This window comes from Phytophthora infestans, genomic scaffold (genome assembly GCF_000142945.1).
Source record: "Phytophthora infestans T30-4 supercont1.7 genomic scaffold, whole genome shotgun sequence".
In the NCBI taxonomy this organism is placed as follows: domain Eukaryota; phylum Oomycota; class Peronosporomycetes; order Peronosporales; family Peronosporaceae; genus Phytophthora; species Phytophthora infestans.
Genome location: NW_003303752.1, coordinates 3726859 through 3752840, shown reverse-complemented (window position 1 = coordinate 3752840; position 25982 = coordinate 3726859). Strand labels below are relative to the sequence as shown.

Below are 25982 nucleotides of genomic sequence, written 5' to 3'. Positions count from 1 at the left end.
GACGAGATGTCCAACGTAACGAGCAGTGAGGCTCCACGTGGTTGGCGTGACGGAAGAGGTCGAAGGCGACATCAGCCTTGACGCTCCACCCGCTGTAGATGCTCTGCTAGAGCTGGACGAGATGTCCATCGCCGAGTTTGGCGAAGCCTTGAAGGCAGGCGAGCTAGCCGAGGTGGTCCTGCTGGGTAGTTGAGCTCTACATCCGTCGTGGACGACGCGGTCTAAAAAGGTGCTGAGCGCAGGAAGTGGATCGGCGATCCTCAAAGATCCTTCGGATCCCTTCTATCCTGTGGTGAAGGAGTATGGAGACGTTGTCTCGAAAGCCCCACCGATAGGCCTGCCTCCGGATCGAGGCGTGTGTCATGAGATTGACCTGGTTCCTGGAGCCAAATACTGCGTGACAAGGTAATGGTCTTTGCCGAGAGATCTGTGTGACGTCAATGACGCATTCTTCCGTGCGAAGCACAAGGTAGGGATAGTGCGTGAGAGTAAGTCTCCGCACCCGACACCCACGCTCTGTGTCAGAAAGTCGAACGGCAAGTGGTGCATTGCTCATACTTTTAACAAGCTAAATGCGGCCACTATCTCGGCGCAAACGCCAATTTCCTCGCAAGGATGTTCTGCAGAACAACATGGTAGGCTGTACACTGTACAGCTCACTCGACTTGGTCGATAAATACTACCAATTGCTCATGAGAGCGAGCGACATTCCGCTGACAGCGGTGAGTACTCCTAGCGGTATGCTCTGGGAGTGGCTGGTCATGCCCCAGGGGCTGTCGAACCCAGTAGCAGCTCAATCGGATCGTGACGCAGCTGTTTAGGTCCCACTGGGCGTACGCTCAAACATACTTTGACGATATATTCGTCCATAATAGTGCTGAGCACGGAAAGTCAGACGTGGATAACCACATTGACTACTTGCGAGCGGTGCTCGAGTGCATGCGCACTAATAACTTGTATGCCAACTTGGACAAGTGCGTCTTTGGTGCGGAGGAGATACCTTTCCTAGGGTGCTTCATTGGGAAACGCGGCTTACGGGCAGATCCTGCCAAAGTCAAGGCCATCGTCGACTGGCCGGTTCCCAAGAATTAAAAGGACTTACGCAAGTGGCTAGGCTTAGCGAATTACTTGCGCAAGTATAGCGCGAACTACGCGGGGATGGCTCGGCCATTATCAGATCTCCTTATGAAGGACGCACCATGGTGCTGGAACGTCGAGCACGACGCAGCCTTTGAGGCTGTGAAGGAGAGCCTCCTCCAGACTCTGATCCTTGCGCTACCGGACCCGGATAGTCTGTTTAGCGTCGTCTGTGACGCCTCCGATTTTGCAATCGATTGTGCTTTACTACAAGCAGACGCCGAAGGGCGTGAACCCGTGATTGCGTTTGAGTCTCGCCAGCGCAAAGCTGCAGAGAAGAGCTATCCAGTTCATGACAAAGATCTACTTGCAATGAAGTATGCTCTAGTCAAATGCGGGGTACACCTGCTAGGCTCTAAGCCTTTTGTGATCTTTACTGCTCATGCGTCGCAACGCACTGCGACACAGTCGCTTCCTCTCTCTCCGAGAATGGCAAGATGGCTTTCCTTCTTTGCCGAGTACAACTTCGAGGTGAAGTACATGCCGGGGCGGCTTAATGTAGTGGCCGATGCGCTCAGGTCGGACTACGAGTTAGCTCATGTCACGACAGTGACGTCGTCAGTGCCTGACTTGATACGCAGAGCGTATGCACAGGACGACATGTGGGTAGCGCTGCTACGGGCTCTTGAGAGCGAAGAGTTTAAAGATTCTGACAAGGAATTGTCTGGGCGCTTACGCGCGAGGCTGCATCGATACTCGCTCGATGGCGGCCTGCTGTACTACAGCACCGACTCTGAGGATAACCCTCGTGTAGTCGTTCCTCATGATGAGGTTCTAAAGTATCGAATCCTCTATGAGGTTCATGATACGCCCGTGGGCGGGAACTTAGGTCGGGAGAAGACCTATGTCTCGATGAGCTCGATGTACTGGTGGCCCCAGATGTATAAGTGGATTAGCACCTATGTACGCACGTGTGAGACATGTCAACGGACAAAGTCCGCGCCGAGCACGGCTGCGCCATTGGCGAGTTTGCCTGTCCCCAAGCGATGTTGGCAGTCCATGAGTATGGACTTTTTGTTTGGCCTTCCCAAGGATAAGGCGGGAAACACGGGTATTGTGGTCTTTGTAGACCGATTGAGCAAGATGGCTCATTTAGCGGCGGTGCCGCATACCATTAATGGTGAAGGTACAGCTTAGCTGTTTTTAGACCGAGTATTTCGCCAACATGGCTTGCCTGAGGCAATTGTCTCGGATCGGACCCGCACTTCACCGCGAAGTTCTGGGCGTTCTTCTTCGGAGTGCTTAGCACTCGTTTGGACATGTCCACAGCGGACCATCCGCAGACCGATGGTCAAACCGAACGCGTGAATCGCATTGTGGGGGATATCCTCCGAAGCGTATGCGCTGAGCGCCAAAACGCTGGAGCCAGATGCTCCCACTCGTTGAGTTCGCATTAAATAATGCAGTGCACGACTCGACAGGCTACACTCCGTTCTATGTGAACGGCTTGGTTAATTCTCGCGTCCCACTGACGCCGCCACGCAGTGGCACAGGGCTTGATTGGGAGGGATAGCCGAGCGGCTAGCTGATGTCAGCCCTGGTGCGGTTCAAAAGCAAGTCGATGACTTTGTCTCTTTGAGACTGAGCGTAATGCGTCAAGTACGCGAGGCTATGGCCGAAAGCCAATACACGCAGAAGGAACATGCAGATGCCAAGGGCAGAGGCAATGTTGAGAGGTTTGAGGTCGGTGGCCAAGTTTTGTTAAACGATAAAAACCTACCTACTCATGCAGTGTCTGCAGTCTTCAAGACGAAGTTAAGGCCTCGGTTCATAGGTCCGTTCAAGGTCGTGGCCAGGAAGGGCCAAGCATATACACCCAATCTTCCGAAGAAGATGCGCACGCATCCGGCCTTCTATGTTGGCTTGCGTAAACCATATCAAGACCCTGCTTAGGTGAGCGCGGAGGCGTTGGCACCACGTTTCAAGGAACGGTGGCCGACGGTGCTTGGGTCAACTTGCTAAAGTCAATGTACTTTATGGTTGGTTTTGGGGTCTCAATAGGACCACGGACAGCTGCAGGGCAGCAGGCAATAGAGCCACAGGTCGCGGAGCGAAGTGCTCGAGATGCAAAAGCAAGGCAAGCTGAATGTTCCGCTAAGCGACTGGACGCTCAAGGACCGAGGCCGGGTTGTGAGTCAACAGTGGTGGCTCTAACCTATCCACGAGGTTGATCATCTCTTCGAGGTAGATCGATGGGCGAAGAACGTGAGCTTTCGTGTCGTGGACGCCGGCGTCGTATGGACGCAGACGCTGTTCCGGCAAGTGTCGACTCTCCCCGCGGTAACCCAGCTGAGACAAGGCCTCCTCTTGCTCTGCTCGATGAGCATCGTGAGCTCCTCTGTAACGTGGAACGCCTTGTGGTTACAAAGTACTGGGTACGGGCATCTACGCCGCGAGTGGAGGGGTTACCCTCACTCATAGAACTCATGGCAGTTTGAGGTTATCCAACGGCAAATTTGCCCTGACGTCGTGGACGCTTACAACCGGGCTCATCCTGTGCCGAAGCGCCACCATGGCATGCGACAGCGTCGCCAGGCGCTGCGCGCCTCCCACTAGAGTGAGGAGCGAACAGGTCAGTAGCTGAGCTCAGGATCTGACCAGTGGCTACAGCAGCCAGCTCGTATGTATGAGCGGTGCTCGCAGTGGGAGCAGGAGGTGGAGAGACCTCGTGGTGTTAGGGACATGGTCCCGAAGAAAGCAGGTGTTTCGAGTTGTGCTGAACAAGGTTCAGGCACAAGCGTCCTGATAGACGCATAGTTGTTTTAACACAACTTGCTTGATGAGCATGATCCAGATGTGAATGCGCTGTAACAGCGAAAGTGATGTCCCGGGCGAGGATCGAACCACTGGCCTTTGGCTTTCCAGGCCGGAGCTCTACCATCGAACTATAAGGGCAATGCCCGTAAGTTTGTCCGAATACGGACTACTCATGATTTGAGAGGGCTGCGCCCGGGTGGAATCGAACCACCGACCTGTGGCTTCCAAAGCCAAAGCTCGACGACTGGGCTAAACCGGTGTTGCCCTTAAGCTTGTCCTAGCGTGGACAGCAGTTCAGGGTACGATAGAGCTGTACCCTGGTGGCTTTGAACCGGCTTTAAAAGCCAATGCTCAACCATTGAGCTAAAAGGGTGTTGACCTTAAGCTTATCCAAGCGTGGCCATTCGTTCAGGGAACAAAAGGGAGACGCCCTGGTGGAATTGAACCACCGACCTATCGCTTGTAAAGCGAGTATTCAACCGCTGCGCTGTTGCCAACGACTCGGATGAGTCAAGAGCATAGCTCTAAGCGGTTTGCAGTTCTTGGAGTAGGCGCAGAGCGCGAGCGTAGGTCTGAGACCACTTGAGAACGCGGTGAGCGCGGTGCGCTTCGAAAATTGGGCCGTGGGCCGACGATGAGAAGTTGAGCATCAACGATGCGTAGGTGTTTGTGAGCTCGTGGGGCTGTACAACGCTGATGTGAGGTGTAGTAACCTCCGCCGTCTAAACAAGACGTGTTACCTCGCTGAGAAAAGTTTCAAGAACGGAATGTTCTCATCTTAGTGGGCGAGAGTGTAGCGGGGTTACATGGTGTGGAACACACAGACAGAGTTAACAAGCCCTCAGTACATAAGTTGGCGAGCTAACAAGGTCTCTCACTACGTTGGCTGAAAGCCACACGTTATGCATTTGATTAGGTTTAACTACGCTATAAAATTAAACTGTTACATTTACTTCTAGGCGGCTTGGCCGCAATAATAGTAAATAAAACACTTCTTTTTTTGAAACATAAAAGTTAAGGTATTAGCTTTTAGCCCTGGTCTTGGCCTGTAAGCTCCTTTGGATAAGGAACTTAGTATTTGGGACTCTTTGAGTCGAACGTCTTCCTCTGACGCTAAAGCTACGGCAGCCCCGATGTAGTAGGTAGCTGTGCGAGATTTTATTAATACAGGAATTGTGCCTTTTGGACCTTGGAACGCCGAAGGTAACTTTGTAGTTGCCTCGCCAGAAGGATCAGACGACGGGAAGATTGAGGAGGAGAATGACAATAACGCGTTTTTACAAATCAGTGCTCCTTTTTTTAAACATTATATATACCTAAGCTTAGCACATGTAACAGACATCATGTTTTTCAATTGTGGATGGGGTGGCACCCTTTCACTTTTTGTCGTGCTAAATATGTGGCTGTATTATTGCGTGTTTTACGTCGTTGCGTTTTTACGTCGAATCCTGTACTTACGTTTAGTCGCTGTTTCTTGAGGGCTGGACAGGAGCAGAAAAAAGAATTCAAAAATGTCCAAGCGGCGCCTGGAGCGCAGGGTTTAGCGACGCAATGTTGATAGTCTGGGGGGCCTCGCCCGCGTATTAACATAACCCTGTCTTCCCTGGCTAAGTTGGTAATACATCCAAACGCCTTGCTGGTCTTCATCACATCCCACGCGCCGAAATCGAGAATTAAGTAGGCTTGTCTCCGCTGACGGCTGAGCTCCACCATGTCTGGAAGAATGGAGCATCAAGTCAGCAGTAACACCAGCCGGTGTTGCTTCACGCTTGAGTAGCCTGTTGACGTAATTCTGCCCATCATCTTCCAGCTTGACGTCTCCAGTCCTGCTTTCATGTGATGATCTTATGTGTGCATCTATGCCTGTAGGTAACGATATGGGACACTCAGCAGCTGTAGAGGCGAAGGAGGCGGCATTGATGTTGCTCCGATATCGACTTAAATCTAAGTTGCCCCGCTGCCAACCGCTTAACCAAAGGGGCTATATGGTTAACCATAGCATCGACGCTCAAAGCAAGGTCCAAAACGGGTTGAGCAGCGCTGAGCATGGGGCCTCCTGGGTTAATAAAGGGTTGGCGAGTTCATGAGGAGTGTACAGCAAGTTCGGTAATTCAAGGTACCTCACTGTAGAATGGCACATTATTGATCGTCGCGGTGGCTGTACGTGTCGGATCCATCAAAAACGTGTGAGCTGAGTTGAAGCGGGCTCTAAATCGTAAACCGGCTTCATCAATCGATGATTTAAAGGTAAAAGCTAAAGAAACTATGGTGTGAACTAGTCGATGACATTGTTCAAAAGTGTGTGCGGTCAATGCCGAAGCGACCAGATGTAGTGATGCAATCCCGCGGCAGACATACCAAGTACTATATGAAATTTGAAGTTGAAGCTCTAGCTTGATTTTAGTAAATGTTCTTCTTCGAATTGATGGGTACCTTCACATAACACACGGTTATTTGGAACTGTTACCACCATCACAAACATTTTTGTTTTTTAACATGAAAAAATTGTATAACGACATTGCCTACAGATCTGCGCATCTTTTGGTCCACGATTCGCACCAAGTTGAGGTTGAAGCTCTGAGCTGGATGTCCTAGGCTCGCTAGGTTTTGCTCTGTAAGGCAGGCCGTTGTTAATTTAGCCCGAAGTGCAGGCGCGTTTCCTGAGCTAACTCACTTGATTCCGGCAATCCATTTGGAACCTTTATCAATGGAATCTCGCTTCATAAAAATGTGCGGTAGTAAGCTGCAGTGACAGACTCTTCTCATATGTGCAGTGTGCCAACTCCACTTCCACTATTCGATCCCCCTCCCCCACACCATGACTGATTTACGTCCACTTTTAAACGTAAGAGCGGTACACTTCTCGTCAAATATCTCGTGGGCCCTAAGCCAAAATGACACTCGCCCAGTTGTGCCATGGAGCTCAACTCGAGCCTCATTTGTCAATAGAACGTCATCCCAGTCCTTTCGGGTCGATCAGCATTCGTTTTAGCGAAAGCTAAGCGAACACGACGGTGTTTGGAAGACAAAAAGGGCCTTTTCGAGCCGAGCGCCCATTCAACACAGCCGCATGAATCCTGGCGCGAACAACCGAGCGTGACACCTTTCTGCCAATGTCCCTCTCGATCTCTGCGGCAATCCGACCAGCGCAAAGAAGCGGTTCCCTTCGACAGCTCGAACAATCCTACGATCTTATCTAACGTCCGTGATCTTCCACGGTGCAACAACGGAATCTCCGTGACGCTGGTAGTACTTGAGAGTATTGACCACTGAGTTTCTAGGGCTCTCGAGCATCTTGCTAATCTTAGTGTCGCCTAGACCTTGTCGATGCTTGTTTAGGACCAAGACACACATGTTGCGCGATACTAGCGGCGCTGGCGCTCCATCAAAGCTTGGACGGGAAGTTTGAGAAATGAGCTTCAGTGTCGATCGAGCACGGAGCCTACCAAAGACTGCAAACCATTGTGTTTGCTTGGTCAGCTAGTGCGATTTTCGAGCAACCTTGTATTTGCAATACTGTTCTTCCGATAAGGTGTTAAGCGAGGCCAGGACACCACGACTTTCGCACCATCCATTTCTAAACTATCGTTGATTGGCGGAACCTTACTGCAGTAAACCAATTAGCGTTTTGCAAGCGAATCCGCAGGCGAATCGCGCAACGTTTAGTCCACAATTCGCACCAATCCGACACGTACAGCCACCGCGACGATCAATAATGTGCCATTCTACAGAGGGGTACCTTGAATTACCGAACCCGCTGTACGCTAGGAAAGTATGTAGTCTGGGATTTAGGTGAGTCCATTCACCTCCGCCGTTTTGCCGCGCTGGAGGCGTAGCCTAAAATACACCGTCTGTTTACAATGATACATGCTGCTTCTTAATGCCGATGACCACCCGAAACAGTGCACATGCCAGCGCAGCGACTAGATACTCGACATGCTACCTTGCTGTGCTGTACACAAAGCGAATCAAGGCTTAAATGCTCCTTAGTACAAGGAGGGTATTCGCTATCAAGGCCACCTTTCTTTAAGTGCTGCTTATCTATTGTATTGCTTTGCTTTAGCAGTATTAACTTAGAAGGCGCGCGAAAGGGTGGACACTCATCCAAAAGCTACAGATTAACGCTTCTGTTGTGACGGGGTCACACAGCACGTTGCACTAGAGGAAGTTGGCTTCCGAGAGTATACAAACTCTCAGTGAACGAAAGTTCACAGGTCCCCTTTTTCTTAAAAGGACCGAAGTGACCAATTTAAGGTAGGTTTTAAACTGAGTAAATTTATAAATAGGCTAAGCTTGAGTTAAAAATACAAACTACACCTTTGCCAGCTCAAACTGGCCGTAGTGCAGTTCAAAGTAAGTGAAAAAAAAATCATTATTATTTTTAAAATTTTGTCTTTAGATCAAAGCGGCAGGAGTCCAGAGCAAAGTGGTGGCTGTGAAAGCCTCACCCAGAGCACACTACAAAACCAACATTACAACCAAATCAGCAGGCAAGATGCCAACCGAGACGAAGCATACGGTGGTGGCACGATCGCGCGTCCTTGATGCCTACAAACAGGGCCACGATTGGCTGCTGGTTGCCTTTCACAACGGGATCCCTGCCACTACTGCCCGTCGTATTGTGGCTAGGGGATCCCCTGAGGTGAAAGCGAGAGGAGGAGCGCGAGAGGTAAACGTAAAGTGCACTCCAGCCATGGAGGCGGCGCTCGTAGGCTATGTGGAAGAGAACTGTCTCTACACGCTGGTGCAGCTACAAGACATGCATCTATTTGACTTTGGTGTGAAGCTGAGTACGTCTCTAATTACTTAAAAGCTTTGTGGAAAAAAGTACACGATGAAACAGGTAATACACGGTGCTGCTATTTTATTTTGGTATTTATACTAACTTCTAATGCATGTAATTGACAAATGTAGGTGCGGATTGAGCCCGCAACATGCAACAATGAAGAGAGCATTGAAAAAAGGCGTGTGTTTGCTGAGCAACTACTGAGGCATGAGCGAGCGGGTTCTTTCATCGTCTACTATGCAAAACCAACTTCAATTTGTACTGCAAGCGTCTCCAGGGTAGGGCAGCGCGCGGTTGTGAAGCTTCCAGCTTCAAAAGGAAAGAATTTACAAGTTCAGTGCGCGGTATCTACCGAAATTGGCCTCGTGCACTACAAGACGCAGCGTGGAAGCATCAAGATGCAGGCCAACGCTGATTTTGTGGATGCTATCTACGATACTGTCAAAGCGAATGAAGTCTATCAAATGGAATTTCTGGGAAAACCGATTGTCATTGTGCTGGACAATGCTCCAGCACACAACCAGACTGCAGACTTGGTGAGGGAGCGGAGCGATTTGGTGCTACTATGCTTGGGCCCGTATTCTCCAATGTGCAACCCAATTGAAGGTACGTTTCCGTCTTGTTATTGTTTGTATTCATGCTAAAATGGTACCGTCACGTAATTTACTGTAATTTATTGTAAATTGTTCTAGCGTGCTAAAAGCTAAAATAAAAAGCTTCCTTGCTCTGAGCCACGACGAGATGCTCAGCGCTCCTCGCAGCCAGATGAGCGAGAGTCGAATGCAGCTACTGGAGAAGGCTGCTGAGCATTGCATGCCGTGTATGACAGTCAGGCTGGTCAACAGAATGGCGCGTCACTGTGCGCATGCAGTCGCCGCTACGAAGAGAAGCGAGCCAATGGAGTACGGAAAGTAATCCGTTTTGAGCTGGACAAACACTACTTTGCTCTAGATTAAAAATAACAATGGACTTTTATTGTGATTTTTTTCCTTTTTTTCTTTTTTTTACTTTTTGACAGTAACCACTTTGAACTGCACTACGGCCACTTTGAATTGGCAAAGGTGTATAAGTCACCTATATAAAATTAATGTCATCAGCCAATGGTTGGCCTCAAACAACTGTGGTACCGTGTACCAAATACCCCGAAGTATGACCTGTCATACTTCATGTAACTAGGGGGCTACGTACCCCGTTATTAATGCATCTGTGATGCAAAGTTGCTGTGTTTCGGGCAAACTTACCTTTCTTACCTTCGTTGGTGGTGAGGTAGAATCCAAAACGATCGATCATCACTGCTAACCACTTGCTGGAATTGCCAAGGAGAATTCTAGCCTGGACGAGTTCCATGCCGACATTCACCTCCTCTGGCATTCGCTTGAATGTTGCGATCGCAGTAGCGCACGCTTTCTGTGTGTTCGAAGGCACAAATGCGGCTTTCCTCTGTTCTAGGGGGGCTATTTAAAAAAAATATAAGCCTGATTTACAAAATTATTCTTCAAATATATGTTAGACTTAAATTTTGTTAATCAAATGTTGTCCAAAAATTTTTGGGATCGGCTCCGGATTGGCTCAAAATAAAGATTTCAGCCGACTGTATTAATTATAACAATGTCGGAAAATTTTACTTCAAAGCTTCCTTTTGTCATGTAATTTTGGAATTATTATGACAAAAGACAGCTCGCTGCGGTGGGCGTTGCATCCGCAACGTAAACGCAAGTTTTTCACGGACCTAGCGCAGCTACTGGACGAGGACCCTCCGGAGATCCGCCCGTTGAAAGACGCCTTCTTTGGCATCGAGCTTCCAGGGGATTTCACATCTTTACCGTCTTCCAGTCCACAGGAGAACAACGCATCGCAGGCGCCCTTCGGACCATCTCACTCGCTCACCAGCGACTCATTTGAGTCAGTCGAGTTTGGTGCTCCGCACACCCGATCCAACAGGAGTAGTAACTTTGGAGCGAGCCAACAGAGCTCATCGCACAATGAATCCATGGCAGACAGTATGCTATTTCTGCCGAGTGTCACGAGTAACAACAGCCAGAAGCGGAAAGACCAGCACGTACGCTTCGAGTTCGAGCTGGAGACGAAAAACGATAGCACAAGTAATAACAGGGGTAACAGTCGCGCGCCATTACCACTGACGACTCTGATCAACAGTGGCCTGATGCTGGAGAAGCCGCCGGCCAGCGTGCGTCTGGAGCTTGTGGACTACTATGACGCTGACCGTATGTGCGAGTTGTCACCTTGCTGGATGCAAAGTGATGGATCGACTTGTGAGATGCACCAAGGTCCTATTCGACGACCTATGCTTCTGTTCTGTCTACAGGCGATGGATGAGTTCATCGCGAAAAGTGAGTGGCTAGGCCAACAGCCATGGCGTGTGCAAGTCTGTAAACTTGCCCGGAGAGTTTTTACTGCCATGTGGGAGGCCGATGTGTTGGGTTCAGCAACATCGGAGTCAGATATATTCCTATCCGACTACGTGTCCAAAAAGGCGACGAAAGTAGGCGTGACGCTTGATGTCTGGCGAATCATCGCACGGTACTGGGACAAATACAAACAAAATTATCTTCACCAGCAAGAATTGTATTTCACCGACGCTCCTGGAGGCGGATCAACGCATACTGCATCCAAGTGGGATCAATTGCGAATGCTACTCAGCATATACGGGATGAAATCAAGTCAAGCATTACGTCTGGTGGAACAACAGGGAGGTGACCAGATTAATGTGTATGAACTAACAGACAAGAAGCTTTGTGTCGTGACTCATGGACTTCAATCTATCGAGCAATTGCGCGTCGGGATGGAATATCTAGGTCGCAAGGATGCTGAAGATTCTACTGCCATGGTTCGACGACCCATGACCAGCCAGCAAGACGGGAAAACAGCATTCAATGCTATCCTTATCCATCTCACGCAGTGGAATGAAGACGTGCAGGTATTTCCATGTGGCTCTTTCTCACGAGGTGCCGCGTTCATCTCTGTTCTCGACATTCTCGTCGCAGTTCCAACTTCAGAGAGAGAATCGCCAGAATTAAAAGAAACTGCAGATACCAGAGCGTTTGAGGAAGTGCTAGCAGCTCTGACAGCTGCAAATGTGATTCAAGAAGGTGGTATGCGACGACTTTCAAGAACTCGTGGGGCTTGTATCATTCCGTTTAAGAACAGCTCGATTTTACTGGATCTGAAGGCTTATTGTCCTCCTAGAAGCTGGCTCGCGCTGCTGTATTTTACGGGCCCAGAGGACTATGTTCTTACGTTCTTTGCCAACCTATTGAAGCAATCACTGCGAGAGCTTCCTGACACCTCTTTCGAATGCATTTATGCCAGTGTGGTTGAAGCTCTTGGACAGGAAGCGCTTCTCGAAATCACATCGGAGAAAGACCTCTTTGACCTCGTCGATCGTGAGTATGTGCAACCAACAGACCGAGTCTAGCTGAGCTCCAGGGCTTCGTTGCAATAGCTCACATGAGCTGCAGTATTTATTTGATCGATAACGAGAAAAATATAAATCCTCGCTAGGTCTTCGTTTGGGTGCATTGCATTTACTTTGGCGGCATACGCAAAGCGCCATCAAGACGAATGGTTTCGCCGTTAATCATCTTGTTGTCGATGATCGCATGTGCTAGCTGCGCGTACTCCTCGGGGTTCCCCAAGCGGCTTGGGAACGGAACTGTATCGCCCAGCTGCTTCTGCACCTTCTCCGGGAGTCCAGCCAGCAGCGGAGTCATGAACAAACCTAAGGCAAAAAGTATTATATGTATCAGCTCTGCTAATACACCATCTAGTGTGTATCAAAACGAGTTAAACTGTACCTGGTGCAATTGTATTCACGCGAATACCATACGACGCGAGGTCTCTCGCAAGAGGCAGCGTCATTCCTACGATGGCACCTTTGCTAGCTGCATACGCCGCTTGGCCGATCTGTCCCTCGTACGCAGCGATACTAGCAGTGTTGATGATGACACCACGCTCCCCACCAGGTCCCGGTCTCGTTTTGGACATGCTACAGAAGTGTTAGAGTGAAATTCTCCCTTTGCTTGAAAATTTGCAAGAGCTAGCTCACCGCTCCGCTGCGAGACGTGCGACGTTGAAAGATCCAACCGTGTTAACATTGATGGTTTGTTGGAACTGGAACAGTTGATGAACGCCCTTCTTGCTCAGCGTCTTGATGGCTAGTGCGACGCCGGCACAGTTGACGACTGTGTTCACGGGCTCACCGAAGGAAGACTCGGCCAGGTCCAGCGCTGCCGTCACATCATCCTCGTTCGTCACCTACCGAGGCGGCATTCAAAATATCTCCGATAAGTACATATTAATAAGGGGAGTATTTTAATTCCAAGAAATCGTACGTCAGTGGGGCTAAAATGACACGAGACGCCGAGCTCCCTGGCCACGTTAACACCATCGCTGGTCGGGAGGTCGCATAGGATCACTCGCGCCCCGTTCTCCACAAAACGAGTGGCCGTGGCACGTCCTAAGCCGGAAGCAGCGCCCGTGACGATGGCAATTCGATTGGCTAGAGCCATTGGAGACAACAGAAACGCAGGAGAAGAGCTAAAAGGCTTTTAGTAAAAGCACACGGCGAGTTGCTCAGATCCGCTTGAAGTTTGCAAGTCAAAATGTGGACCACATATCATGTAGTGACATGGCACTAACACACACGTCATCAACTCTTGTTCAACAAAGCATGAGTGCAGGCGCAGAGGCTTCGCTGCTGCAGCGTGGCCTGCAGTTCCTGGAAGAGAATGACGAGAAGAGGTCAGGTGCGTTGCTTGTATGGCTGCTCCTCGTGCTAGTACGCTGGATAGTGGGTCTCCACTCATACTCAGGCGAGCACACGCCGCCCATGTTTGGCGACTACGAGGCGCAACGACACTGGATGGAGATCACTATCAACCTGCCAGTTTCGGATTGGTACTTCAACACCACGTCCAACGATCTATTGTATTGGGGATTGGATTACCCGCCGCTGACTGCCTACGTCTCGTACCTCTTCGGACGAGCGGCTCACATCACGGAGCCCGCCATGGTGGAGCTTACTAGCTCGAGGGGTTACGAGTCGGCTACCAGCAAGGTGTTCATGCGTACATCTGTGCTCCTGTGCGACGTCGCTCTCTTCATCCCGGCTATCTATGCTATGTCACGAGCTATCTATGGCAATGAGCAGTGGTCGCGACGAATGGCGTTCATGCTGCTGGTTTTGCTGCAACCGGCGATTTTGCTCATTGACCATGGTCACTTCCAGGTACGACAAGGATATAGTATTTGTTATACTACGTTTATACTTTATCTTACTCTGCATGTGGCGCTGCTCTTTTTACTTGTGATATCAGTACAACAATGTTTGTCTAGGCTTTACGGCGTTGGGCGTGGCACTGATCCTCCAGGGGCACGAATTCCTTGGAAGTATATGCTACTGTCTCGCGCTAAACTTCAAGCAAATGGCGCTATACTATGCTCCTGCATTTGGAGTATTTCTTCTTGCGCGTTGTCTTTATCGGAAAAAGTGCATTCTTCATCTCCTGAAACTAGCAGTCGCTGTCATCGCGACCTTCGTGTTGATGTGGTTCCCACTCTGCGTGTATTCATCACCAAAAGAGACTTGTGTGTCCACGGTGGCACAAGGTATGTTATGTCTATTAGCTACAGTGGGATGACTTATAAGCTAACGTGTCTCTCTAGTTGTTCATCGTATCTTCCCTTTTGGCCGAGGGCTCTTCGAGGATAAGGTCGCGAACTTCTGGTGTATTGCCGACTTTGTTCTCAAGATCCGGAGGCATGTGACTCCCGCACTGCAAATGCGTTTGTGGTACGTTGAAATCGTACTTGAGGGACAAATTGAGGGTGCTAATAGTGCCGTGCTTGGCTCGCTACAGCACTGTGATGACCTTTATTGGATTTTCTCCGTCGATCATTGACCTGTTGCGACGAAAGCCTACAAATCTGCGGTTTGTGCTATCGCTCGCAATCTGCTCGCTGTCATTTTTCTTGTTTTCTTTTCAAGGTACTGGTTTGTAGGCTATGGGAAGGCCTTATACTGTCGCTAACACTGTGTGCTGGTTTTGCAGTTCACGAGAAGACAATTCTGTTACCGCTGCTGCCGATTTCATTTCTCTTTGCGCACAACGCGCTTCTATCCGGATGGTTCAGCGTGCTCTCAACATTCAGGTATGTCCATTATTTACAGAAATGTGATTGTTTTACTAAGCTTTACTGTCTGATTCCCTTTCGCATTACACAGCATGTATTTCCTACTGAAAAAAGATGGTCTGATTCTTCCGTACATCGTGTTGCAACTCGCCTATATGGGTGTAGCGGTGGCTCCGTTCCTTACGTCGGGAACTTCGAGGTACCTACACGTGCAGCAACACGAACTTGCACCTGGCTACAAGCAGGATGGTAGCGCTCATCCGCTCGTACGAGCGTATGTCATGGTACGAAGTGTTGGTTTGCAATTGCATCGCTGAAAAGGTTATAATCGGCTTCGTTTGCTGTACCGCAGATATCAATGGTAGGAATTGTTGTTATCCATGCTGCACAAGTCTGGGTTACTCCACCTGCGAGATATCCGCACATCCACGACTACGTTTTTGCAGCGTATTCCTGTGGTCATTTCCTGCTGGTGCTTGCGTATTTGACGTACTGGCAGTGGGCAGCAGAGACGCAAAGCGAGAAGACAAAGAAAGAGTAAATGTGCAAAGACCATAGAGGTGTCGCTAACGATAGCTGCATGCATTTCAATTGTTCCTGTCTCTTATTACCTGCATATTTCGTTCTTGTTCACCATTAAAGTCAACTCACAGTTGTGTACGTGTTCGGCTTACTTGCTGGACTTGAGGAACTTGAGCTGTTTCTTTAATCGTGCTTTCTCGTCCTTGAACGCTTGCAGCTGGTAGCAAAATAGTATTAGTCGTCTCCAGATTGCCACAAAAAACGGTAGCGTACCATCTGGCGATCTTCCTCAGATACCGGGACCCTGTTAGACTTGATGTCAGCGATGAACGCGGCCTCGTTCTCTCGTGCTTCAGCTAGAAGCTTCTCCAGTGACGCCTTCATCTCCACGGGGGACACATCTCCATGTGGAATGGGAATGCCATCTAAGGCATCACAAATAGTACCAATATTACTGTAAGTACTTTGAAGTATATAGTGATGTAAATAGTGCTGCTGACAGCGGACCATTCATGCTGGGCGGCTCGACATCCTCCTCGTCTTTCGAGTGCGTGGACTTGGCCTCATCCTCATTCTTCTGCGTGACGACCGCTGGAAATCCCGCCTGCTTAGCACGCCACTGCTCGTACTCCTCAAGACTCATGCCGCGTCCCTCAGGCTCTTGGATCGGCAGCCATTTCTTGACACTTGCCGGTAGAACATCCGGATCGTAGTACACGTACGCCACGCCACTGCAAAACAGCAATGTTAGCACAGGTCGTCCGAATAAAGGTAATCATATAGGCGTACCCGATGACACCTGCCAGTCCGAGCAGCGTGAAAAAGCTCGAGTTGTCCTGGCCGCCAGCGTGAGGAGCAGAGCCACCGTAGCTGAGGTGGCGCCGCGCCATGTGGCGAGATCCAATGTGACGTATCTGTCGAGTAAACTACAGTATAGTTTGCGTCAAAAACACAAGTGCCTATAGTCCTTCCCAATAGCATCAATAAAGGAGCTATGTACCCGCAGAGACAGCATGTCGATGGTTGTCTTGGCGAAGATGACGCGAAAATCAAAATTGACGACTTAAATTATGTTTGATACACTATTTCTTATTGGTTTGTAAGAAATAAATCGGTGTGTCAAACATAACGACTACCGGTATTTGATCACAAATTTGATGGGGATTGGAGGATGCTTGGCCGCACCATCAGATCCCAAGCTCGCCACCTCCGCTCACCTTTCTTGCGCCTTTCAAGCCCCATGAGCACTACTGCCCCCAAGTTCAAGCTGGCTCTGTGCCAGATTGCCGTTGGCGATGACAAGCAGAAGAACATCGCCACGGCCACCGCCGCCGTGACCGAGGCCGCCCAGAACGCAGCTCAGGTGGTGTCGCTGCCTGAGTGCTGGAACTCGCCGTACGCCACGACGTCCTTCCCGCAGTACGCGGAGGAGATCCCAGAGAAGAAGGCAGCTTTAAATGAGAAGGAACACCCGTCCACCTTTGCGTTGTCGCAGCTCGCTGCTAAGCTGCAGATCTTCCTGGTGGGTGGCTCCATCCCTGAGAAGGATGCGACCGGCAAGGTCTACAACACAAGCGTCATTTTCTCGCCTGAAGGTGAAATCCTCGGCAAGCACCGTAAGGTGCACCTGTTCGACATTGACGTGCCCGGCAAGATCACCTTCAAGGAGTCGGACACACTGTCCCCAGGCAACAGCATGACGCTCTTCGACACGCCCTACGGCAAGATGGGTGTTGGCATCTGCTACGACATCCGATTCCCGGAGCTGTCTATGCTCATGAAGAAGCAAGGTGCCAAGGTACTGCTCTTCCCGGGCGCTTTCAACCTCACCACGGGTCCGGCGCACTGGGAGCTTCTGCAGCGTGCTCGCGCTGTCGACAACCAGCTGTACGTAGCGGCAACTTCGCCTGCGCGTGGCCCCGAGGGTGGCTACCAGGCCTGGGGCCACTCCACTGTCATCTCGCCCTGGGGCGAGGTTGTGGCTACCTGCGGCCACGGTGAGTCGATTGTGTACGCCGAGGTCGACTTGGAGAAGGTCGAGGAAATGCGTCGCAACATCCCCACCACGAACCAGACACGCTCGGACCTCTATGAGCTGGTGCAGAAGTAAGCAGTTGAAACGAACAGGTACCGTCGCTGAGCTTCCCCCAGCATACAAACGCACAGGCTTCTGAAGTGACGAGTATCCTCTGGAGATGAGTACCATGACGTAACTCAGAATTGAGATCTGTGTGGGTAATACAACCCCAGCAAAAAGTCTCTCCTCCAATTATGCTGTTGCGTGACGTGAATGAATGAGTTTACACCCTGTCAAGCCACTTCATTTCATCCTCGAACAGTGTCCGTGCCTCTTCAGCCTTAGCTTCTCTCTGTTGCTTGAGCTGGACAACAGGGGAGTACTATTCGCAAGCAACCAGTTAGCATCTTGCGACAGACCACACCAGACATCACCAAAACCCACCTTCAAGTTCAGATGCTGAGTGACATTGCGGCGGATCCAGCGCTCCTGGCGTTGAAGTCGATTCTTCACTGCCTCGACTTTCTTCTTGCCGATCTTCTGATTCTCCGAATTCAAGCGCACAGGCTCCCAGAACAGCACGACTCGACGCAGATCGGGCGAGACGTTAGCCTGCAGATGGCAAGAGGACACATACACCTCGTCACGAACCACTGTAGTTACACCTCTATCGTATTGCTCACCTCGATAATCGTAGGCACGACGTCATCTCCAGACAAGTCTGCGTCCTCAACTAGCAAATTCTGCACGAACTCCAGCACGGCGATGCCCACGCTCTCCTGGCGATACGTCACGCGCTCAGCCTTGGGCTGTTTCGGCTTCTTCTCCAGTGGGGTCATGTTCTTGTTTTCTAGAAAAAAGAATAAGCATCGCAGCAAATAGTACATGTGAGCACGAGGTCAACACCCCAGCTTCAACGACTCTTTTCGACGTACTCAGACTCGAGTTCGGCATCCGCTCAGCGTTCTTGCTCGTCGACGCAGCGTTTGGGTTCAGCTCTCCCAGTACTTTCAGCAGCTTCTTTTTGGGAATGCGTTCTTTAGCACGATCGATTCCCTCGTCACCGTCCTCTTCCTCTTCACCGTCGTCTTCATGGGCGTGGCGCTGGTCGAACGTGTCCATTCGCTTCTGAAATTCGGCCGGGCTCAGGCGAAACAGCTCCTCTGCTTCTTCTAAAAAAATCTCGGTCTCTTCATCGGGCTCTTCGTCATCGTCGAGTTCGTTTTGTTCGTCGTCGACTAGTTTCATCGTGTCTGGTAGCTCCTCCTCCTGGGACGAAGCCTTGCTCGGGTACTGCTTCTGCATCTCCTCGAACCACTTGCCAAACTCCCCGTCGTCATCCTGTCATTGGTTAGCCAACATAAGCAAAGTTACCTTCCAAATATTATGACCATTGCGTGTCGCCATTTTACCTCGCCGCCTTGGTAGACTGCCGATTGCTTGGAGGACGCGCTGCTGGGAGAACCTCTGCGATTTCGACGAGCCGGCACCACACCAGATGCATGGAGGCCTCGCTGCTGCAGAGTTGCGCTTGCAGGAGCGCCCTGCTTAAGCGCAAATCGGAGCAGCCGCGCTGTTAGGAGCATGGTGGCGAGGAGAGGCTACACCAACCGCTTAAAATGAGCGCCGATGGCGATGATTGGGTTTTTCAAACAATTAAATGCTTTTCACTGGATGGGGTGTGTTTTATTATGGAGATCTGTGACGTGTGCAACATACTTGACCTCAAGTTTGTCCTGCCCGAAATCCACAAGGTGCATACTGTACTACCACTGGTGTACATGCAAAGCCACCGACAGTCGGTCCGACTCGGTGGTATGTACAGTACCGAGCTAGCCTAAAGAGAGCACTGCGACAACGTAGAATTTTAAGAGCTAGTGATTTAGATTGTCGGCAAGTTGCCAGCTGCCAGGCGGATGTAATCGATGGACGTCTGGAAACTTGACGCTCTGCAGGCGTGATTTCAAACATCGTTGCGGTCTGCTATTACATGATGCAATAGCAGACCGCAACGAGGTAGTTTACATGTAGAGGCTTTCACTGAAAGCCTCTACATGTATTAATTTGAAAGTTTCAGATGAATACCTGCTTACAGTGCTACACTGTCAGTGTACCGGGCTCCCTATGTACTGTATAAATATTGGTCATTTATGCAACTTGGATTGCAACCATAGTTTTGATAGGCTAATATTTCGAAGGATAAGGTTTGATTGGCTGAATTGAACCGTGTTGAAGTGCTACAATCGCAGACTTGGATGTCCTCCACGTCTACGATCTGTACGAAGTTTAACTAAAATACTAGACACAGAGAGATTCCTACCGTACGTTTGATACACTCTATCTATTGCAGAGTCGCTAGTGTGTCCAGAGCGAACCAATTGAGAAATAACATCCCAGAAGACTTTCCGCCTGGAGTAGGCGAACTTGTTTGCGCCTCGCTCAATGGATGTAAACTCCTTGGCTGGTTTTAGCCCACCGGATCCGAGCTGATACTCGTGCCAAAGTTCATACAGGTCTTTAGGTCTCTTTGAAAGACGTGCCGCGTTTTGTCCACGAAATCCACCTTCATGTACAGACAATCCTCTTTGTAGTGATACTGTCGAGTAGTAAGATTATATAACATTCCCGTGGGCAGAAGCTGCGTCTGCGAAGATGGCGCAGGAGATGCGCAGCCACGGAGTAGCAGATCGACTCAATCGACCATGATCGCTTTGGGCCATCGGAAAACGGCGATAGTTCCGAATGAAATATGCATTTCATTCAAACAGAGCTCTTTGGTAAAATTTGCGAAGGTTTTCATCGCACTGAGTCTAGTGTTTGCGTTATTCCTTTTATATCAAGGTCGGCCGACAGACTGCTCGCCAGTAAGTTCTGCGGCTGCGCGTTAGCATAATAATCGGAATTTCTTTTGGTGAAAGTAAGCTTCTCGAAAGATTAAGCTTTATAATCGAATGTTTTTTTTAAGGATAAAAAGTTTTTATCTCGGTAAACAAAACAACATTTGAGCGGCTAAAGAACTTTCTTTGAATGCTAAAGCTACGGAATCTAGAACGATTAAGCGCACTTGGTCTATGTTAAGGCCCTATTGAAATTACTTCAATATTGAGTGGGGTTTGCGCGCAGTATGCTTGCCTTATAGATTGATGACCACGGAGCACCAGTCCCATTTACAAAAATAAAATTTGTATTATTTTCCTGGATACACTCTGCAGGTGCATGTACGCAATCGATGATGCATCCCGAATTCCATCAGCCAATCAGAGAAAAACACCCATCGAAATCGCTTCAACTCGTCTAAATCCGGGTCTCGTGGGTGCTTGGGTTTATGCCCGCCCATTCATCTCATTTCTTGTTTAGCGACAAAGATGGTGGTGAACGAAGATCACCAGGAGCTGCTGCCGTTCGTGCGAGGCGTCCAAGACGGTGCCTGCGTGCCCGCAGCCGAGGACGTTCCCAGTGTTACGTCATCTCAGCGGCGCGACGACGAGGAGCGTGTCGTGTTCCTCGTGGTGCCAGGCCTCGCGGAAGATGACCAAGACGCCGCCGAAAAGATCAAAAAGGCGCTTCTACGTAGCTCCTTGGGCGTGCGCAATGTGCAGCTGGATCTTCTAGAGAAGCTGGCGAGGATCGAGCTGTTTTACCGCGCCGACGAGGCGATGGAGGCGGCTCTGGCTGACGAGGTGCGACGCGCAACACCCGAGCAACTCGTGGCGTATCCAGTGTGGCAGCATCGTGAGCGCATCGTGCGCCTCCGCGTGGACGGCATGCGCTGCATGACCAACTGTGGTCGGCAAGTGATCCGCGCGCTAGAGCAGATTCCAGGCGTGCTTCACATCCACGTGGACTCCAAGTCCAAGACGGCCGAGGTGGCACTAGCTAAAGGCTGCACAGCGACAGAGGTGGATCTTATTAAGTACATCCGCGCGGCCAACCCGCGCTTCAACGCATCCATCGCTAAAGAGAAGAAAGAGCGCGCAGGTTCCGTACCTGGTGCGATCTTGTTGAACATCACAGGCATGAGCTGTGCCAAGAACTGCGCTACAAAAGTTCAGGCTGCCTTGCAAAGTGCGGAAGGAGTAATTGACGCGATAGTCGACTTCGGTAATAAGCGCGCGACGATCATCCTCGAGTCGGAGAGCTTAGTGACAAAGCAAGATCTGATTCAGGTGGTGCGCAGTGCTGGCACAAAGTTCGATGCGTCGCGTTACGAGCTTTTCAACAATGACGGCGACTCGCGCGTCGTATATCTAACGATCGATGGCATGAGCTGCGCAAAGAACTGCGCAAGAAAGGTGCAAGATGCACTTAACAACGCCGAGGGGGTTATTAACGCCAAGGTGGACTTTGACACGAAGCGTGCGACCATTTTCTTGGAGACGGGTAGTCACCTGACGGAATCCGACCTGATTGAAGTTGTCCATTCCGCCGGTCAAAAGTTCACTGCTTCAGTAGCGAAACCAACCAGTGGACCGCGTACAATTCGCCTTAAAATTGACGGTATGAGCTGTGCGAAGAACTGCGCAACGAAGATCGAGCGGGCTTTGAATGCTGTTGCGAGTGTAGAGAGCGCCACAGTGGATTTCCCGCTTAAACGCGCTACAGTTCAGCTAGAATCGGTCAGCTCCCTCTCGGAGAACGACCTCATCGAAGTTGTACGCAGTGCTGGCACGAAGTTTGATGCTGCAGTGTATGTGCCGTCGTTCAGCCCGCGTACTGTGCTGCTGGAGATTGAAGGCATGAGCTGTGCCAAAAATTGCGCACGCAAGATCCAACAAGCTCTTAGCGAGACTGACGGCGTTGTGTCTGCATCTGTGGAATTTGCGGCAAAGATTGCGACGGTTGAAGTGGACCCTGATGGCCAGTTTAACGACGGAGACTTGCTGCAAGCCGTTCGAAAGGCCGGATCCAAGTTCCGTGCTCGTGTCGTCAAGTCAGAAGCGCAAAGAGTGTCAGATGCAGAGGAATATTCTGCGAAGAGTGATGTTGAGCTGCAAGCCAAGTCGGAAGTGGCTTCGACTGCTGCGTCGGACGATGTTGCAATTTCTATCGCCTCCGACAAGAGTGAGTTTGGCGAGGCAACACTTTTGGTTGGCGGGATGACGTGTACCTCGTGCTCCAACTCGGTTGAAAACGCACTGAAACAAACGGAGGGTGTCGTGTCTGCTCTTGTCAGCTTTGCGACGGAGAAGGCGACAGTTCGCTTTGATAAGGACATTGTTGGAATCCGGACGCTTGTTGAAACAATCGAGGATATCGGATATGACGCTTCATACGTGTCCAAGTCAGAGGCGCAGAAAGCGCTGGGAGATCAACGCGCAAAGGAGATCACGAGGTATCGCGTTGACTTTTTCGTCTCCATGCTGTTCACATTTTCGATTGTCCTGATCATGATGGTGCTCGACAATATTGCGCCTATTGAACGCGGCTTGGCTTCGGAAATTCTTCCCGGGATCTCGTGGCAGACGTTGATTGTGGCAGTTCTAGCTACCCCGGTCCAGTTTTACCCTGCGCGTCGATTCCATGTTGACGCTTGGAAAGGAATGAGGAACCGCATGTTAGGCATGTCATTCCTGGTGTCGATGGGCTCCAATGCCTCGTACTTCTACGGTCTGTTCAGTCTCATTCGTGCGGTTTTATTGAGTGATGCAAGTGTCGCCAACCCGGATATGTTTATGACGTCGTCGATGCTCATTTCTTTCGTTATCCTGGGCAAGTTCTTGGAGGCAATCGCTAAAGGCAAAACCTCGGCAGCACTGAGCAAGTTGATGGAGCTGCAAGTCAAATCTGCCACGTTGTTAGTTTTTAGCGCTGACGGAACGAGAATCCGTGAAGAGCGCATTGTTCCGATTGAACTGGTGCAACGTGGAGACATTCTCAAAGTCGTCCGCGGATCGTCCATTCCAGCCGACGGAGTCGTCGTGTACGGCGAAGGTCGGATTGACGAGTCGATGTTGACGGGTGAGTCCAAGACAATCAAGAAAGTCGTCGACGATCGTGTGCTAGGGGCGACCGTGAATGTGGACGGATTGTTCCATATGAAGGTTACCGGTGTGGACAACGACACTGCATTGAGTCAGATTATTCGTCTCGTGGAGGACGCGCAGACCTCAAAGGCGCCAATCCAAGCATACGCAGACTACGTCGCGTCCATTTTCGTCCCTACCGTACTGGGGCTTTCTTTCGTGACACTCTCGGCTTGGTATCTCCTCTGTGTTTTTGAGGTTGTTCCGGAAAGCTGGATTCCTCACACAGACAGCACGTTTGTGTTCGCGTTCAACTTTGGTATTGCTACACTCGTTGTGGCTTGTCCGTGCGCGTTGGGGTTGGCAACACCCACGGCTGTCATGGTTGGAACGGGTGTTGGAGCTGAGCACGGTGTGTTGATCAAGGGCGGTGAGCCACTACAGGCTGCACACAACGTCAACACGATCTTGTTCGACAAGACGGGAACTCTGACAGTGGGGAAGCCTGTGGTGACAGATGTGGTGGTGCTCACGAAGAAGCTCAGCACTGAGGAGCTCATTATTCTCGCTGGGTCGGCTGAACTTGGCAGCGAACATCCTCTCAGTAAAGCGATCATCGAGTACGCCAAGTTTATCTCGTCTTATCTCGAACAACCCAAAGGTTTCCGTGGAGTTTCTGGACGAGGTATTGCGTGTACAGTTGGTGAGCACAAGGTCGTCATTGGCAACAGAGAGTGGATGGCCGATAACGGAATGAAGCGTTTGTCAAGTATTGTGCTGCAGCAGGCCACAATGACGTTCCAGAATGCTGGAAAGACTACCATTTACATGGGCGTCGACGATGAACTTAGCGCTGTCTTTGGTGTGGCGGATGCTCCGCGTAAAGAGTCAATCCGTACATTGAAAAAGCTGAAGCAGATGGGTCTGGAAGTCTGGATGGTCACTGGTGATAACGCACGCACGGCCTTCACCATTGCTGACCAGCTTGGCATTAGTCGACGCAACGTCATGGCCGAGGTGGTCCCTTCTCAGAAGTCTTCGAAGGTCAAGCAGCTCCAGAGTACTGGGCGTATCGTTGCTATGGTAGGTGACGGCATCAACGACTCGCCTGCATTGGCTCAAGCGGATCTGGGTATTGCTATAGGAGGCGGCACTGAGATCGCAGTCGAGACGGCCGGTATGGTGCTCATGAAGGCCAACTTGTTCGACGTCATCACGGCGCTGGACTTGTCTCGCACAATCTTCAACCGGATCCGTCTGAACTACGTGTGGGCTCTTGGCTACAACTGTTTGCTGATCCCATTGGCTGCTGGCGTGTTGTATCCCTTCGGCTTCAGCATCCCGCCCATGTTCGCAGGCGGTGCCATGGCCATCTCTTCCGTGTCGGTCGTCACTTCCTCGCTCCTTCTGCGGTATTACACGCCTCCAGCTCTCCCGGAGGATTTCAGCGTGGACGACTCCAAGTCGCTGCTCTTCAAGAAGCCGACGGTCACCACGCCATTGCTGGCCTCCAGCACGTTGGAATAGACAACACGAAGGCTGCTGCTATGTTGCAGTGCGACTTCAATAATAAGACATTTTCGTAATATTTCAATACAACATTTACGTTGTTTCAAGATATTTCGAATTTCTTAACGCAACTTTTGCCGCCGGGGATCGCTTCGAATGAAGCCAAAATCGAGCGCAGCCAGCAGTACGAGGACGGCCTCGTGTCAACCGTACTGTTCGAAATCATTGCCCTTGGTTCCGCCGCTACACGCGGCGCGTTCTCAGCGTCGGGGAGAAAGATTCATCTCCAGGATCACTTGAGCTTCTCAACGTATCTGGCGATTATCCGCTGGCCAGCGAAGGTTGTCCAACAGTTCCTATAGCTCGTCGGTTTGTCGGCATCTGGTCCTCAGCTGTCTCCTCGGTGCCTCGGCGCTTCTTCTTCTGCTGGGGCTTCGGGTCATCGCAAGAGCCACACTTCTTACTTTGGACCTTGTTCAGGGGCTTCTTGCGTGGCTCGGAGGCCTCGTCCCTGTCGGGATCTCTGTCGAGCAGGGTTTTTAACGATGTATCCGTAGTCGCCTCAAGGTGATCGGCAGACTTTTGCCGTTTCGAGAGCTCGCGCTTTATGTCGGATACAACCACTGCTTGCGCGACTTCATCGTTGTGGATCGCCGCGCGCTGTTCGTCCAGTATCTTGCGCTGGTCCGCGAGCATGCGCTCCTGGGCCTCCTGCTGCTATCGGTACTTTTCTTACAGGCTCGAGACTTCGGCTTCATAACGAGCTACCAGGCCCTTGATCACTGAGTAGGGAGAAGTCACAGCGTTGGATCTCAAGCGACATGAGCGTCGCCTCCACAACGATGAAGTCGCGCGAGCAGTGGATGTGTCCGACATCAAGCGCGAGCTCTCGAAATGGCAGAGGTCTGCCGATCACCTTGAGACGGCTAATGATACATTGTTGAAATTTTGGGCAGCATGGCGATCAGACGCCGAGTCGCCGAAGGCGGCGAAGGGTCGGTAGATGCTGGTCAGAATTAAGTGTATCAACACAATAAAATACTTACTTTCATTAAAACAATAGTAAGTACTTGGGTTAAACAGATCCTAAGAGCACTTGGATACAGTGCACCAGCAGGCAGAGGCTGTGTAACGGGGT

The 25982-nt window shown here is 50.6% G+C and overlaps 7 protein-coding genes and 2 pseudogenes across 9 annotated transcripts; 4 read left to right on the top strand and 5 right to left on the bottom strand.

Moving 5' to 3' along the window:
* Positions 1 to 4083: 4083 nt before the first annotated feature.
* Positions 4084 to 4153, bottom strand: PITG_26258 (annotated as a pseudogene). The gene has a single exon. The product of its transcript is annotated as a tRNA-OTHER (tRNA).
* A 165-nt stretch (positions 4154 to 4318) lies between these two features.
* PITG_26257 lies at positions 4319 to 4389 on the bottom strand (annotated as a pseudogene). The gene has a single exon. The product of its transcript is annotated as a tRNA-OTHER (tRNA).
* A 5954-nt stretch (positions 4390 to 10343) lies between these two features.
* Positions 10344 to 12116, top strand: PITG_05543 (uncharacterized protein; the record flags this gene model as incomplete). Its single annotated transcript, XM_002999128.1, has 3 exons — positions 10344 to 10750; positions 10868 to 11684; positions 11748 to 12116. 3 exons carry the CDS (start codon positions 10344 to 10346, stop codon positions 12114 to 12116), a joined length of 1593 nt encoding a protein of 530 aa, XP_002999174.1.
* Positions 12117 to 12225: 109 nt separating this feature from the next.
* PITG_05542 (3-hydroxyacyl-CoA dehydrogenase, putative) lies at positions 12226 to 13209 on the bottom strand (the record flags this gene model as incomplete). Its single annotated transcript, XM_002999127.1, has 4 exons — positions 12226 to 12419; positions 12496 to 12686; positions 12747 to 12955; positions 13033 to 13209. 4 exons carry the CDS (start codon positions 13207 to 13209, stop codon positions 12226 to 12228), a joined length of 771 nt encoding a protein of 256 aa, XP_002999173.1.
* A 161-nt stretch (positions 13210 to 13370) lies between these two features.
* Positions 13371 to 15374, top strand: PITG_05541 (dolichyl pyrophosphate Man9GlcNAc2 alpha-1,3-glucosyltransferase, putative; the record flags this gene model as incomplete). The annotated part of the gene is made up of 7 exons (XM_002999126.1): positions 13371 to 13928; positions 14017 to 14308; positions 14366 to 14492; positions 14560 to 14687; positions 14752 to 14851; positions 14925 to 15117; positions 15186 to 15374. The coding sequence occupies 7 exons, from the start codon at positions 13371 to 13373 to the stop codon at positions 15372 to 15374; spliced, it is 1587 nt and encodes a 528-aa protein (XP_002999172.1).
* A 66-nt stretch (positions 15375 to 15440) lies between these two features.
* Positions 15441 to 16264, bottom strand: PITG_05540 (uncharacterized protein; the record flags this gene model as incomplete). Its single annotated transcript, XM_002999125.1, has 5 exons — positions 15441 to 15444; positions 15508 to 15572; positions 15629 to 15780; positions 15863 to 16086; positions 16145 to 16264. 5 exons carry the CDS (start codon positions 16243 to 16245, stop codon positions 15441 to 15443), a joined length of 546 nt encoding a protein of 181 aa, XP_002999171.1.
* Positions 16265 to 16515: 251 nt separating this feature from the next.
* Positions 16516 to 17620, top strand: PITG_05539 (carbon-nitrogen hydrolase, putative; the record flags this gene model as incomplete). The annotated part of the gene is made up of 1 exon (XM_002999124.1): positions 16516 to 17620. The coding sequence occupies one exon, from the start codon at positions 16527 to 16529 to the stop codon at positions 17463 to 17465; it is 939 nt and encodes a 312-aa protein (XP_002999170.1).
* A 35-nt stretch (positions 17621 to 17655) lies between these two features.
* PITG_05538 (uncharacterized protein) lies at positions 17656 to 19009 on the bottom strand (the record flags this gene model as incomplete). The annotated part of the gene is made up of 5 exons (XM_002999123.1): positions 17656 to 17754; positions 17817 to 17984; positions 18056 to 18222; positions 18308 to 18713; positions 18785 to 19009. 5 exons carry the CDS (start codon positions 18956 to 18958, stop codon positions 17656 to 17658), a joined length of 1014 nt encoding a protein of 337 aa, XP_002999169.1.
* A 1728-nt stretch (positions 19010 to 20737) lies between these two features.
* PITG_05537 (copper-transporting ATPase, putative) lies at positions 20738 to 24862 on the top strand (the record flags this gene model as incomplete). The annotated part of the gene is made up of 1 exon (XM_002999122.1): positions 20738 to 24862. One exon carries the CDS (start codon positions 20738 to 20740, stop codon positions 24860 to 24862), a length of 4125 nt encoding a protein of 1374 aa, XP_002999168.1.
* Between the last annotated feature and the right edge of the window lie 1120 nt (positions 24863 to 25982).